Source organism: Panthera tigris, chromosome C2, assembly GCF_018350195.1.
Source record: "Panthera tigris isolate Pti1 chromosome C2, P.tigris_Pti1_mat1.1, whole genome shotgun sequence".
NCBI lineage: Eukaryota > Metazoa > Chordata > Mammalia > Carnivora > Felidae > Panthera > Panthera tigris.
In genome coordinates, this window is record NC_056668.1 from 47,160,575 (window position 1) to 47,174,952 (window position 14,378).

Genomic DNA, 14,378 nt, shown 5'->3' on the forward strand with positions numbered 1-14,378 from the left:
TTTTTCCTGTTTTATGTTTCTTTTCAATCTGTTCAGTTTCAATCTGTTTTTTTATTTCCTTTAGCATAATTATCAGTATTGAATGTCACCTGGCATAATTGCTTTTCCAGACCCTATCATATACCATTATCATCTCTTAGCACATTTTCTCACTTATATGTTGACTGAATGGCCCTTCTCTCCTTCATTCATTCATTCTCTGTTCACTTAACATTACCTGCATAATGCAGGCATGGCACTAAGCACTCTACACATTTTCCCATTGCAACATCCACCTGTTATTACTCTGCACTTCCTTTTGAACTGTTTCTCTCTTATTTTTATGTTAGAGCTTCATCACCTTCTTTTGTAGTCTACTCCCTTCCACTAGTCTCTTACGGCTTTTCAACTTAGGCTTTTCTGCTTTAGGCTTTTAATTCACCTGACCTCCTCTGCATTCTCCCTCTGCCACTTGCCTGCTGGGACTGCTGCACATCATCTCTCTCTCTAGCTTGCATAGCTCAATGCTACCCAAATTTCCTGTTCCTCCTCATTGAAATTGGAGTGGGCCAGGGGTGTTTGTACAGTGACATGAGCACATTGAAGCAGGCTTGGCTGGATGAGTGTGGAGAATGGTAGTTCCTTTGCTCCTGCTTTCCTGGCTCCATCTCAGGATAGAAGGTTAAAGCGCTGTCCTTCAGGATTTCTTCCAGGATCATGTCTCCAGTTCTTGGTGCAGAATCACAGAGATCCTTGCATCATGCTCTTCATAGAATTTTTTTTCCTGACTGCCGCTTAGTGCAATATACCTCTGTCTCTCATGTCAAAAATGCCTTATTTGTCTGGGCACCTGGGGGCTCAGTCGGTTGAGCTTCCAACTTCAGCTCAATTCATGATCTTGTGGTTCCTGAGTTCGAGCCCCACATCAGGCTCTCTGCTGTCAGTGCAGAGCCTCCTTCGGATCCTCTGTCTCCCTCTCTCTCTGCCCCTCCCCTCTCATTCTAGCTCCCTCTCTGTCTCTCTCAAAAATAAATATTTTTTAAAATGCCTTGTCTTGTAACATTATTGTGTTGCTCTGTCCACACTGAATTATACACACCTTTCTCTTAATTGAGTAAAGAGTTTTAAATGTGATGAAAGAATTACTTTAGCTTACTACTGCCAGGGGAGTGAGTCTCGCCTTGTAGATGACTGGTGGAATTCAACATTCTTAGTTGGACGTATTCATGGGTTATCAGAACTGCAAGGTACCTAAAGAATTATTCAGCTTTTTTGTTTTACATACAAGAAACTCAAGGCCTACAATGATGAATGCCAAGCTCATTGTCAAATGAGTAAAAAATTAGGATTGGAATTTGAGTCTTGCTGAGTTGACTGTGTTTTTCTATAGCACTGATTGGGGAAGTGATGTGATTGAAGAATGTCTGATGGGATGATAAATTGTTGCCTTTTTTTAAACACCCAGGACAGTGATTTGTATCTCCCTAAAAGATCTCAGTATTGGTGACCTTTGACTCTCAAATGTCCTGATTGCTTTAGAAAGCAGAAATGCCGATTTAAAATGGATTTCCTTATAAGTCTTGCAAAGTGATTCCATGGCCGGGCATATATAGAAAGGGCAACTTACTAGAAAAAATGGACAGAAGACTAACTGCCAGTAGTCAAGTGTGTGTATTACACCAGTGATTATCAGGTCCGACACAAAGGATGTATTCAATAGTTACTCATTTTTGTTGTTGCTTTCTTCTTTGTAACTAAGAATTGCCACTTTTTTTTCTCCTCCTGGTTGTAAAGAAATCATAGTTCTAGACCTTAAAGTATGATTTTAATTGTGCTGCCATTTTGATGGAAATAATCTGACTTAGTTGAAGCAGATTAGGAATTCTTGCTAGCATATCCTCTTAGCAAAATATCCAGTAAAGTTCTGTGAAATGAAAGAGTTACTTCTGAGTTCACCAGAAAACTTTCGAACCATTCTAATGAATTCAGTCATACCCCATGGTAATGATAAAAGGTCCAACTTTGGAGTGGATTACAAATAGAATGAGGAATTGGAAGAATTTGGGCCATGTACTCCTGTTTGTGTGTATATAAAAATACACACTACTGGTAATACAATCGTAGATGCGCTGCTCTTTTAGGATCCTGTTTACCGGGTCCAGCAACCTGTGAATGCACTATTTGTCATTTTGCCGCTTCACCATTTCTTAGAGAGATGGCCTTTCCTCTTTGGCCTTCATACTGGTAATTTTAGCTTTCCAGATATTTCTGTAGATGGATGTATCCAGACAGTGCATTGGTATGACTTACCTTTTCCCTCCCATGTGGAGGAAAGTGTTAGAGGTGACAGTCCTTATGATGTGTAGCTTCCCACAGCCAGTGTGGTGAATGGACTTATCCATAGGCCCTGGGGGAGCTTTAGGGAAAAGCTTAGTGTTGCCTGTAGATTTTGGTTTGGGGATCCGTGTTGGGATTCTCTGCTTGCATACCTCCTTGATCTTGAATTAAACAGAAGAACAAAAGGTAGTTAATGGTACAGCTGGTGGAGAACCAGACATTGTACAGGACATAGAGTCAGCCTGGGATTTGACTTCTTTGGAAACACTAGATTCTGGGGACACATCAGATTAAAGACTGTCAAGTTGAAGAAAAATATTTACTAAAGCAATTCTGCCAGCATGTGTTGAGTGTGCTGTGTGCAAGGACCTCAATAGTAGATGGTACTAAATATAGAGATAAATTGGTTGTTTCTTGCTTTTTGGCAATCGTAGTGTAGTGGGAGATAAGCAAGAGTAGTGCCCAAATTAATCTCAAAGGGTCATGAGATTGTCAGGGAAATATTAATTTCAACCGACGGGTCTAAGAGAGCTTCATGAAGAAAGTAGCATTTGACTTGAGTCTCTAAAAGCAGGAATGGGAGGGTAATTTTAATAGCAGGAATTTTTAATAGCAGGAATGGGAGGGTATTCTAGAGTAAAGGAATACTTTTGGCACCGGGATGAGAGAATATTTTTGGCAGTGTCACTGAAGTAGGAAATTGGGCCCAGTTGAGAAATGGAGTGACTTCAAATTAGGTTGTATTCGACAGGCAAAATCGGACCGTAGACAGGCCTAGATAGGGAAAATTGTATGTGATTCTACAAACTCTATGTGTTGGGGGAGGGGGGTGGTATGGAGTGGATAGGAAGGACAAAGTCTGGGGGAAGACACATTGTGGAGGTAGAATTGTATTAATATTTGTTCTCTGTTAATATATAAGGAGTGAGGGAAGAGTCACAGATATGTTGAATGATCTTGAGTGGGAGAGTGAGTTGTGGAGTGTGAAAGAGTAAAGGCTTGATTGAGTTCATACTCAGAGATATACTCTTATTTTCATCTATTAGGGAAAAATACTCTTGGATAAAAATACTTGTAAAAAAGATGGGAAAAATATCTCAGCTAACTGTAGTTCTCCCATTGTAATCCATATTTGGTGATGATGATGATTTTCTCCCTCTTTGGTTGCATCATCCTTTCTTTACTATGAGCTGAAAAATATAAATCTTTTAGGGATGCCTGGGTGGCTCAGTTGGTTAAGCGTATGACTTCGCTCAGGTCATGATCGCATGGTTTGTGAGTTCAAACACCGCATCAGGCTTTCTGCTGTCAGCACAAACCTCATTTCAGATCCCCTGTCCCAGTCTCTCTTTGCCCCTTGCTTGCTCATGCACACTGTCTCTCTCTCTCTCTGTCTCTCTCAAAATAAATAAATATTTTTAAAAGTTAAAAAAATATATAAATCTTTTAAAATGCATTGCGGTTTCATCATAGATTTCTAATACTGATTGTATGGGAATCCTTCTTATACTGTTTTCCATTCTATAGAAATTTGTTTCCATGTTTTTATTATACTGGTAAAATACAGTAAAGTCTTTTTGTTTTGTATAAACACTTGAAATGCCATCTAAGTTTTATAGCAACCATATTTAGATTTTCAAATAAACATTACATGGACTTAGCTAAAAATATGAATCCTTCAATTAAGCATAACTATATGGTGAATATGCTTCATATGCTTTCTTTTGGTACATTTAGTCAATCTTCTGTATGCCTAGCTGCTAGAAGAGTTTTTGCACCTTAGTGTTCTTACTAACATTTAAAAAAAATTACTTTTATGTTTTTTTAAGTTTATATATTTATTTTGAGAGAGAGCGAGCACACGAGAGAGTGCACAAGAAGTGGTGGAGCAGAAAGAGAAGGAGAGAATCCCAAGCAGGCTCTGCTCTGTCATTGCAGAGCCCGATGCCAGCCTTGATCCCATAAACCGGGAGATCATGACTTAAGCTGAAGTCAAGAGTCAGACACTTAAGCAACTTTGCCACCCAGGTGCCCCATCTTATTGACATTTTTTTGATACTTAATCCTAAACATAGCAAAGGTATGCTAATACTCTGATATCACTCTCCTCATTTTGTAAATGGTATTCGTATTCCTTCCTTTCATCCTGTCCTCATGGTCTCTGGTGCCAGAATACTCACTCAATATTTTTACCTCTCAAATAGGCAGAATCTTTTTTGTTTGTTTGTTTGTTTTTTAAATAATAAAACTCAGTGCCCAGTAAGGATTTGGTGAGATGGGTGGCCTCAGCAATGACTGGGATAGTAGTTTGGTAGCATGTATCAAGATCCCTAAAACTCACATCCTGTGACTCACTCATTTTATTGCTAGGAATCTTTTCTAGGAAATAATCAGAGATGAATTACAGATGCATTATAAATAGCAAGGCTATTCATTTGTGCATTATTTATAACAAAAGTTTACACTATTTATTACATTATAATCATGTGAAAGTATTATACTATCTTTAATGATGCTTTTGAAGATATAGGAAAATGTTTATTCAGAAATGTTAAAAACAGGATTAATGTGGGGGAATAGGTTCTACTTACATACATAAGTAGAACTTTTCTAATCCAGAAAAAAGGCTTAGAAAAAAGTTTAGGGCGGAAAGCTGCCACCAAGGGGCAAAAGCTCTTGGGGTTAGCTAGCGAATTATTGTAATGGGATCACAAGTAACTTGTTATATCACCTGCAGGAAATTACTTTCCATCTGATGCCATTATACTATTGTACTTAGATCACAACCTCCACTTGCCCCTTAGACCCTTTGCTTATTACGCAAGTTAATGAGTACTGTCTGATTGTTTTCTCCATGTTCACATGTGTAAGATCTTGTTTTCTTTATGTTCACCACATAGGTAATATCTTTTGAGCTCAATAAATAAGGACATGAAAAACCCTTGTTCGTGGCTCTTATCTCCTCCCAGACATTAGCCTCTCTCATATTCAATTCTGCATCCACTGTCTTGCTAGACAAGAGAGAACTCCAGACTCATAGTTTCCGACAGATTAAAAACTATATACATGTTTGAACTCTGTATGTTTGAAGAGAAAATACTAGGAGAAAATATACCAGTGCTGTTAGGGGGTAATTCTGGTTAGTGGAGTTATAGGTGCTTTTTATTTTTCTTCTATTTTCTGTATTCTCTACGTTTTCTATAATAAGTGTACAACTAGGAAAAAACAACACCAAGTTATATTAAGAGATAAAAAAGGAAGGAAACACTTCAGAAATCAGAATACTATGTGAACATCAACCATATTGTCCAAACCATGAACAAGCAGTGGCAGCTGCAACTGAAATGAGTGATGGACTAATTCAAGTTGGCTGATCTTGTTGCCATAGCATTAATAGTCTTTCCAAGATAGGTTTCTGTGATATCCTTTAGCTTTGTCAAGATTTAGATTGGTTCTCCTACTTAGTGTACAAAAATCTAAGTTGGAATCCCATTTAAATTGTTGATTCCTGGGCCTTACCCCTAGAAATTGTAATTCATTTGTCTGTTGATGTGCCCAGACATCCACATTTTTTAAAATTATTTATTTATTTTGAGAGAATGAGAGAGTGTGTGCTTTTGTGCACGTGCATGCAGGCGCATGAATAGGGGGAGGGGCAAAGAGGGAGAGAGAGAATCCCAAGCAGGCTTTGCAGTGTGAGCTCAGAGCCCCATGCGGGGCTGCATCTGATGAACTGTGAGATCATGACCTGAGCCAAAATCAAGAGTTGGATGCTTAACCAACTGAGCCACCCAGGTGCCCCCAGACATCCACATTTTTAGTACACTCTCAGTGATTCATCTGATGCAGGTGGTCAGCCTGCCACACTTTGAAAAACACTGCCATAGTTGAACCTCCTTTAGAAGTAAGCTTTAAGTTTTAGGGTGCCTTGCTGGCTTGCTCAATGGAGCATGTGACTCTTGATCTCAGGGTTGTAAGTTTGAGCCCCTCATTGGGTATCAATAGAGATTACTTAAAAATAAAAAAAGAAGTTTTTTTTTTCACTGGAACCCTGTCTTGCCTGGGTGTGGGAAGTTCAACACTGTGAAGGGCCAGGGCTTCATGGCCCCAGCATTTTCTAGGTGTTCATCAAAACCACCTGTAGGGTTTTTTTTAAAACACTGCAGATGTCTGCATCCCATTTTAGAACCTCCTGACTCCGATTGTCTAGGAGTAGGGTATGGGCATGTGAATTTTTAATGAGCACCACAGATTACTTAGAACTTAAATGTACCTGATAAACCAATTGGTATGGAACACAATATGGTACAGCTTCTTTTAAGCTATACTGGTATGCTTTGGTGAAGACAATGTGGCTTGGGATGATGGTCATTGTAGGCTTAGTTGCTGGAAAGTTACTGGGTTCCCATTGTTTCTAGGCCATGAATAGTGCGAGTTAATTTTGTTTTCTTAATAACTTAAATAACTCTCATTTTCACTACATAGTTTTTACCTCTAGATGGCAGCAAAGGATAGTTATTTTATTAGAACAGTCCTAGATGTAATAACCAAATCTTTAAAAAATGATGCTGTGGGTTTTTTTCCCTCCATATGAATTTTATTCTTGGATGTATTTCAGTAAATGAGGTATGGAACTTCAAAATGTGTCATCTCTTGGATAATTTTTATAGAACATTATGTCAAATAGTTCCAAGAAAGTTTTATCCAAATTTGGAGTGCATATTGCAAGAGGAATCCATGCATATGTCTGTTTTAAGACCACACAGTGAACATTCTGCTCAGAGTTGTAGGCTCCTGGGTTTCATCAGAAAGCAGATGTCTTGGAGGAGATTAAGCAAGTTGGAAAACTCATTCACAGAAGAAAAGATGTTTTAATGTTTTAACTCAGTTCAACATGGAGATTGGGATTTGGAATAGATTACAGGTCTGAAGGATGCCAAGTTCAGTAAGGCAGCGGCATTGGTTTTATCTAGGGAGCAGTAGAAAGAAAAGGAGTATATGTGTGGAATGTATTCACTAAATTCTTAAAATGTTGGCTTATTTGGTCCATGATTTCTTAAAAGAAACCAAGTGGTCTACAAGACACCCTAGTTACAGTAAGTCATCAAATGGCAGTGAGACTTTGTGACCAAAGGAAGTACAGAAGGGTGAAAATATTTTCTTTTATTTGAAGTCATAATTCAATAGCCCAATTTCTACTTGATCCTTGTGCTTTTTCATATTATCATAGAGGGCAAACATCTAAAAGTATACCAGGTCAGAATCAGCATTTATGGGGGAGCTATTAGATCCTTGTTAGACAGCTGGAGTCAGGATGTTTCCCTTTCTCTAAATGAAATTCTTTTGTAAGTGCTTTGAACTTTTTGGTGTTGCATTGGCAACATATTGTCTAAGAAAGCAGTGTTGTCTCAGGAGTGTTCCTGACTACAAGGACTGCAGACCTCTCATTACACCTTTAGCTGTGGAGGTTGAAAGGATGAAGGCTCCCAGAGACTTCCTATCATTTGTGGTTTTTGGGGTGACGCAGTGAGGGGCAGATTCAGGGCTGCCTGACTCCCTTGGGGACCCAGCTGTGTTATCAGAATGACAATATTTAGTATTTTGGTTTTTATCTCTTTTTAATGGGAAAGGACACAAGTATTTATGATATATGTGGTGATGAAAGGGAGGAAATGATAAACTAGAAAAAACATCTTTGAAATATTATTGCCTTTGTGTGTGTGTGTGTGTGTGTGTGTGTGTGTGTGTGTGTGTGTGTTTGTTTTGTATTGTTTGGTAAATCACTACTAATTTGTATAAAGAAAAAAAAGTGGAAATAATAGATAATGAATATGGCAGATAGCCCAGAGTTTCATATGCTGCTTTGGCTTTTTTTTTTTCTTCTTGACTTTCTCCGAACTTTCTCATTATGCAATAAAACTTTATCACTAAACATTTTACAGTTTTATATGGTAAGAGGTCTTTCAAAAGGAAATTCTGCAGTTGGATTAGCTCATTCCTGTTAACCTCCTGCAAGAGAGCACTTGGTTTTAAATAGAGTTGCAGCACTATGATTTACGTTAAAGAGTTGTCCGATTTCTGAGGAAGTTGGAGGAAATTGATGCCTTTATTTTATAATGTAACATGGTTTGTGGTTGTACCTAGTCACATCCCAATCTCTCTGTGGTAATTACACCATGGGCAGTGAGGGAGTCTGAGAATAAACATTGAAATATAGTTTTCAAAAATCCTTCCTAACCCAGTTGCTTCCATTTGGTGCCCAGACACATAGCATCTCATGTAGAAATAGTATGCTAAAATAAATACACTAACCTTGAACTTTTGTCTTCTTTGTTTGTCCCCTTTGTTGTTGTTGTTGTTGTTGTTGTTTTAAGATTTTATTTTTAAGTAACCTCTATACCCAACATGGGGCTTGAACTTAGAGCCCCAAGATCAAGAGTTGCACACTCCATCAACTGATCCAGCCAGGCACATGTCCCCTTTCTTGTTATTCATTGTCAGATTTTTTACCTCAGATATTTTTTTCTTTTTTGGTACTCTTCCCACTCTCTCCTCCTCATATCTTCATTTGCAACCATTTAAGGTTTTTTTTGATCATTCACAGGCTGACAGTTTACAACAGCCTTGGGTTAGTGGCTAGAGCAGAGGCTCTGGTGCCAGATAGACTTGGGATTGCATTCCATTTCTGGCATCAACTAGCTGTGTGTCCTCAGGCAAGACTTCAGACTTGCAGACTTCAGCTTCCTCATCTGTAATCCTTATCTGGAGATTAGAGTACCTACTTGCACGTTCTTGGGGGCGGGGTGGGGGGGGACCTATGGCACATCAAAGTTCCAGATAAGTGTTTGCTGTTAACAATGTTAATGTTATGAAGTTTGTCTTCTTCCTTATATCTCTTAAGATGCCTATTTCTTGATAATCATCATAACTTATTTTCTTTGGTTATTTTAACTTTCTTACTTTTCTGCTTTACCCCTTGTTTTCCCCCTCTCTAATTAATTATTGGAGACATGTTCCCAAACATAGGGGTTGAGGCAGCTGACAAGCAATGATGTTTACTGGGCCATGTTTCTAACCAATCTGACCCACAATTGTCCCTTCACACAATCTGCCCCTTCACACATTCTTTTCCTTCTTTATCCTACTTGGTGTGATTGTTATGAGTCTTTCTTTTTTAGAGTTTACCTGAAAAGATACTATTTTCTACTCTTTCTTCTTTTCTTATCTCTTAATTGAAAAAATGAAGCAGTTACAGCACCTGTAAAGTCCTTTGGCCCTGACATTCTGTGAGTCTATGAAAAGAACAAATGCAAGCCCGCTGTGCCCACCTGGTATGTTGTTAGCCACATGAGCCTTTGTTGAACACCTAACCACCAGCAGTATTTACATTCTGGGTAATGTAGTACAGTGGCTTTTAAACTTTATAAGCCCAAGAATGAAGCAGGCAGGTTGTTTAAATGCAGATTTCCAGCATTGGTTTCCAGAGGTCTAGGCACATGGAAATCTGTGGAGTCCTGAGTGATTCTTACAAGGGCGATCAGTGACTGCATTTGAGAAACATTGATATGAGTTTTAAAAATAAATGATAGCAGATTCTTCCTCTCAAGAGATTATGGTATAGGAGGGATAACAAATAAGCATAAAAAGAGGCAAAATGAAGTGCTATAATAGAGGTACAAACAGAAGCATTTTGGAAACTTGGAGGAAGACTGTGAAGAATAGGAAGGTTTTCCAGAGGTATTGGTCTTGAGATAGGAGTAAGATTTCAATAGAACGAACAAAGAGACAAGAGTATTCTATCCTTAGGAACAGCGTGAACAAGGTGTGAGGTAAGAAAGCTCAGTTGTATGTGGGAGGATGGTCAGTACTGTGTTCTGGTGAGGAGGATACAGTTCGTCCAGTTTCAAAAGGAGATGAGGCAAGAGATGGAGGACTAATCTAGGAGGTTTGGACTTTGTGATATACTCAGTGATGTAAGTGCGAAGTAAGTGCTCTTTTGGGTGGGTGGGGGGTGGAGAGGACTGGAGAATTGCCATGATCAGGACAGTATTGTAGAAAGATCACCAGCAACATGAGCAAAGGTTAGATTAGAGAGGTGAGGGGTTAAATGTAATAGATTAACTATTTTATAGTACCATCTGTACTGAGGTCTGGATGTGGGGAGTAGTAGCACAAATAAAAGAGGGAGGGCAGAGAAAGAAATACCAGGGCAGAGTGGCTGACTAAATCTGGGGCATGAACAGAAAAGTGGAGAATGGCTCCCAGATATTGAACCCTGGCAACAAGGAAGGTGGTGGACCATCACCAGAAGTGAGACAAAAAGGAACCCAAAAGCAGCAGTGCACTGGGGTGTGGGCACATGCCAAGTATGAAGTGTAACTGGACCTTCCATGTGGAACTGTTTGGTAGGCATTGAAAACTTGGAGATCTGGCTTTGAGAATCATCATAGAGAAATAGTTGATACCATTCAAGTGACTGAGAGCACAAGGGGAAAATATAGTTCCTCTTCATCTTCCACTCTCTTCTTCTATGATAGATACTTCTAGATTCCTTTCCCATAGTTTGAGAGGTGAGTTTTGTTGGGCCCTATTCTTTGCCCACATGCACCTCTCCATCCCCCACACCCACCCTGCCACAAGTCCACCAATCTTACTGATAAGAGTGTAACTAGTTCTGAAAGGAGCCCCCAAGGAGATATTTCTTCCCAGTACTTGAACAATGCTTAGTGTTGAATCATTATCCAAGCACTGATTGGCTAGCAGGGAGGAAAGGAAATCCTGCCCCTCTCCTCCAGTGACCACACTGGCCCCTCTGCCATTGTGTCTGGGCTGAACAGACAGATTACATCAACTTGTACTCTGTGTGTGTGTGTGGGGGGGGGGGGTCTGCCACTCCTTGGCACAGGGGCATTCGGTAATTACAGGATAACCCCCCCAGAGCACATTTCCTTCCACATTGGCAGTCTGAGAAAACCTGGAATAGGGCCATAGTTGATAAGTTGGCCTAAAAAAATAGTAATAATTGTCCATTGTTCTCCCTAGTCCTCTCATTACTCTTCATAGAAGCTAAAGTCAGTGGCTCTGGCATTTGTATCTTCCAAAATTTGTGTTGTAAATAGGTATTACTCTTATAATCAGAAAAAAGTTTTATATAAAAAAAACTGTGCTGCCTATGCCTGTCACTGTGAGAGATGCCATCCTTCTTCACTGAGATCCCTACCCATTTACCCCCTCCTTGTTGCCCTGAAGTTGTTTAAATTTTTCTAATGTTTTATGGACCTTTTGGGGATCTGTTGAAATTTTTAGTTAACCCCTCTCTCTATAAACTGTAATTTTCTGCAGCCTCAAAACTAATATCCATGAATTCAGTCAAGAACACCATTAAAAGGCAAAGAATGGAAAAGGAATAGCTCTTTTCTTTTTTTTTTTTTTTTTTAAGAGAAGAAGGAGAAAAGCAGCCAACTTACTAATAGTGAATGATAGCAATTTACTCTTGAGGAATTGCTGTGAATTGTTTGAAGAGTGGCTGCATTGAAGCAAGTTTTTTTATGCATTTAATTGTTTCTGAGAGATATATTGGAGACCAACTTGAAGATTTTCCTCTGAAGTGTCAGTTTTATTTGTGATGCTTAATTCTGAATTGGAAGCAGAATTTAGAGACTGACAAAGCTGAACGCTAACACTTTCCCCCTGAGCTGGGAAAATACACAACGCTTTTTTTTTCTTTCTTTCTTTCTTTCTTTCTTTCTTTCTTTCTTTCTTTCTTTCTTTCTTTTTCTTTTTCTTTTTCTTTTTCTTTTTCTTTTTCTTTTTCTTTTTCTTTAAGGTGATTTGGGGACCATCATTCTTTCCTAATAAGTTATGGTGTTGCTTGAGAAATGGAAACTCTAAATTAGGGTATATCATCCAGGAAGATTTTCTAGTCTTCTGCAAAGGCTGAAGTGCCACTACCCATGGGCTAAGTTGGTGGTTTTTGTCTTTATGGTGGCTACACCTTGATCCTTTGATTGCCTTTTCTGGAGGTGTCGGGTGACTATCAGGACTGTCAAGGCAGCTGCTATTTATAAGTTTTGATGTGCGTGGTCATGATGTTCTTTCTGTGGATCATTTTTACTCACTTCTGATGCCTTTCCTCCGGCCACCTCTGAGGCCCATCAGGTACCTCCTCCAAGCTCATTCTGCATGCCCTGCATTTGTGCCTTTGCTTATAGAACCCTGCTTTAGGATAGAGTGGACTTTAACCACCACCCCAGTGCTCCCTGAGAACAGTCTCCTGATGATGAGGAATTGCGCTTCTCCTTGGTCTTGCTTTCTCCCATGTCCTATCCACAGCACCATCCTGTCAGTCTTCCCCATGCCTCCCCATTTATATGAGGCTCAGCCTCTCACATTCATGATCTTTCGTTCCCCAAACAATAACCTCAGGGAGATGGGAGGAGTTTGGAAGGGGAGCCAGATCACTCTGGACTGTGGTGATCATGGAAGTTTTCAGAAAAGGTAAGGCTTGAGCCAGATCTTTCAGTGTGGATCACGTGATGAGAGAAGAGAAAATTATCCATGTGGAACAGCTGGGAGGGGGTAGGAGAAAGCCCTGTGTATCTTTAGGGGAATTCTGAGTGTTCTGGATAAAGTGGCAGACTTGTGAGACAGAGTGCAGGAATGTAATGTTAGACATCCCGTCTATGCTCTTAAGTAATGGAGAGGATCAAAGGCAATTTATTATGCTTCCCACTTGCACTGAGGTAGCTTCTCAGTATGTTGCCATGGAAAGAGAATGGGACAACAGAATTAAATTTGTGTTATACCTTTCTCATGTCACATACTAGTACAACAACCTGAAGCAATTTTCCTTGCATCTCAGAATTAAACATTTTTTATCTTTAAAATTGTGGTGATATATAGGGTTGTTGTGAAATGAAATGATAGTGTATAAAGGATTAGTTATTTTCATTATCTCACTACCCAGAAGTCTTCAGTGAAGACACAGAGTGCTCCCTGCCATTGTATTCAAGGCTCTTCACAGTCTGACAGGACTAGGCCCTTCAAGCCTACCCCTACCCCAACCATCTGAGCTGAAGCCACACTACCCTGCTCATTGTTCCTTGAACTCTGGTTTTCTCCTCTCTTGCTTGGCCTCACATCTCTGCTTTTGTCTCATTCTTGTCTCATTGGTGTCACTTGACAGTACCCTGGAACACCTTTTGTCCTCTGTTTATCTTAGTCTTCCTCATCTCCCAGCCCCTGCTCAAATCTCATCTGTGTCTGAAACCTAACCCCTGAACCTTGTCCCCGGAGTAACCTGCTCCTCTTCCAGATTCCTGTAGTATTTACTCTCTATAGAATTCCTTCTCTGTGTTGTGCTCTTAATTACCTTTTAAGGTAGTCCTCAACTCCCACCCTAGATTCTAAATCTTATACTTCCATAACTGCCTCACATAGCACTGGGTAAAATTAGGTGCTTCATAAATATATTTGTTGGTTCATTCTTATAGGTGATTTGTTGAAGAATGAAGAAAGCTTGTATTCTAATAGACATTTGTGCCTCTGGTGGTTATAAGCTACTACAGAAGGAGTTGAAATTTCTGAAAGAGGACTCTTTGGAAAGGTCTAAACAGTAAAGGGTTATCTCTTAAGTTCTTAGGAATCCTCCTGAAACCCATTTTTTCCCACTAAGGCAAATGTGGTTGGTTGTCTAGACTTTTATTTCTCCTGAAGGCATGTGAGAAATGGAAGCTTATCTGAAAACATTAGTTTATATCTGGTATTGAAACAAAGGTACAGGGTATTAACACAAATACAAATATTCAAATACACATATGCCTTGAGCCAATCTGTCAGGTTAGTGGAAACAATCCTTATGCAACTAAACTCTTCAGTGCAGATTTTTAAAGTTGTTTTGAGGCTTATAGTTAGTCAGATTCAAGATTTTCATCTCTACATACCAGACACAAGAGTTTTCAAATGAGCTGTCAGATTTTTCCCACAGCAAGTCATGTAAAAGAGGAACTGGCTTATAGAGGTAGTCCATCTCTCTCATGCAGTGGTTCTCAAATGGAGGTGAT

At 39.4% G+C, this 14,378-nt stretch overlaps 2 protein-coding genes across 2 annotated transcripts in view; one reads left to right on the forward strand and one right to left on the reverse strand.

Annotated features, from left to right (window-relative positions):
- Positions 1 to 14,378, forward strand: part of CMSS1 (cms1 ribosomal small subunit homolog) — a 381,170-nt gene that overhangs the window by 8,171 nt on the left and 358,621 nt on the right. The gene's annotated exons all lie outside the window — the stretch shown is intronic.
- The window catches only part of FILIP1L (filamin A interacting protein 1 like), a 112,806-nt gene continuing 99,396 nt past the window's right edge, over positions 969 to 14,378 (reverse strand). Inside the window, exon 5 of the mRNA XM_007095961.3 lies at positions 969 to 2,477. Coding sequence (XP_007096023.2) covers positions 2,286 to 2,477 — 192 coding nt within the window. The 3' untranslated portion in view covers positions 969 to 2,285. The remainder of the gene's footprint in view (positions 2,478 to 14,378) is intronic.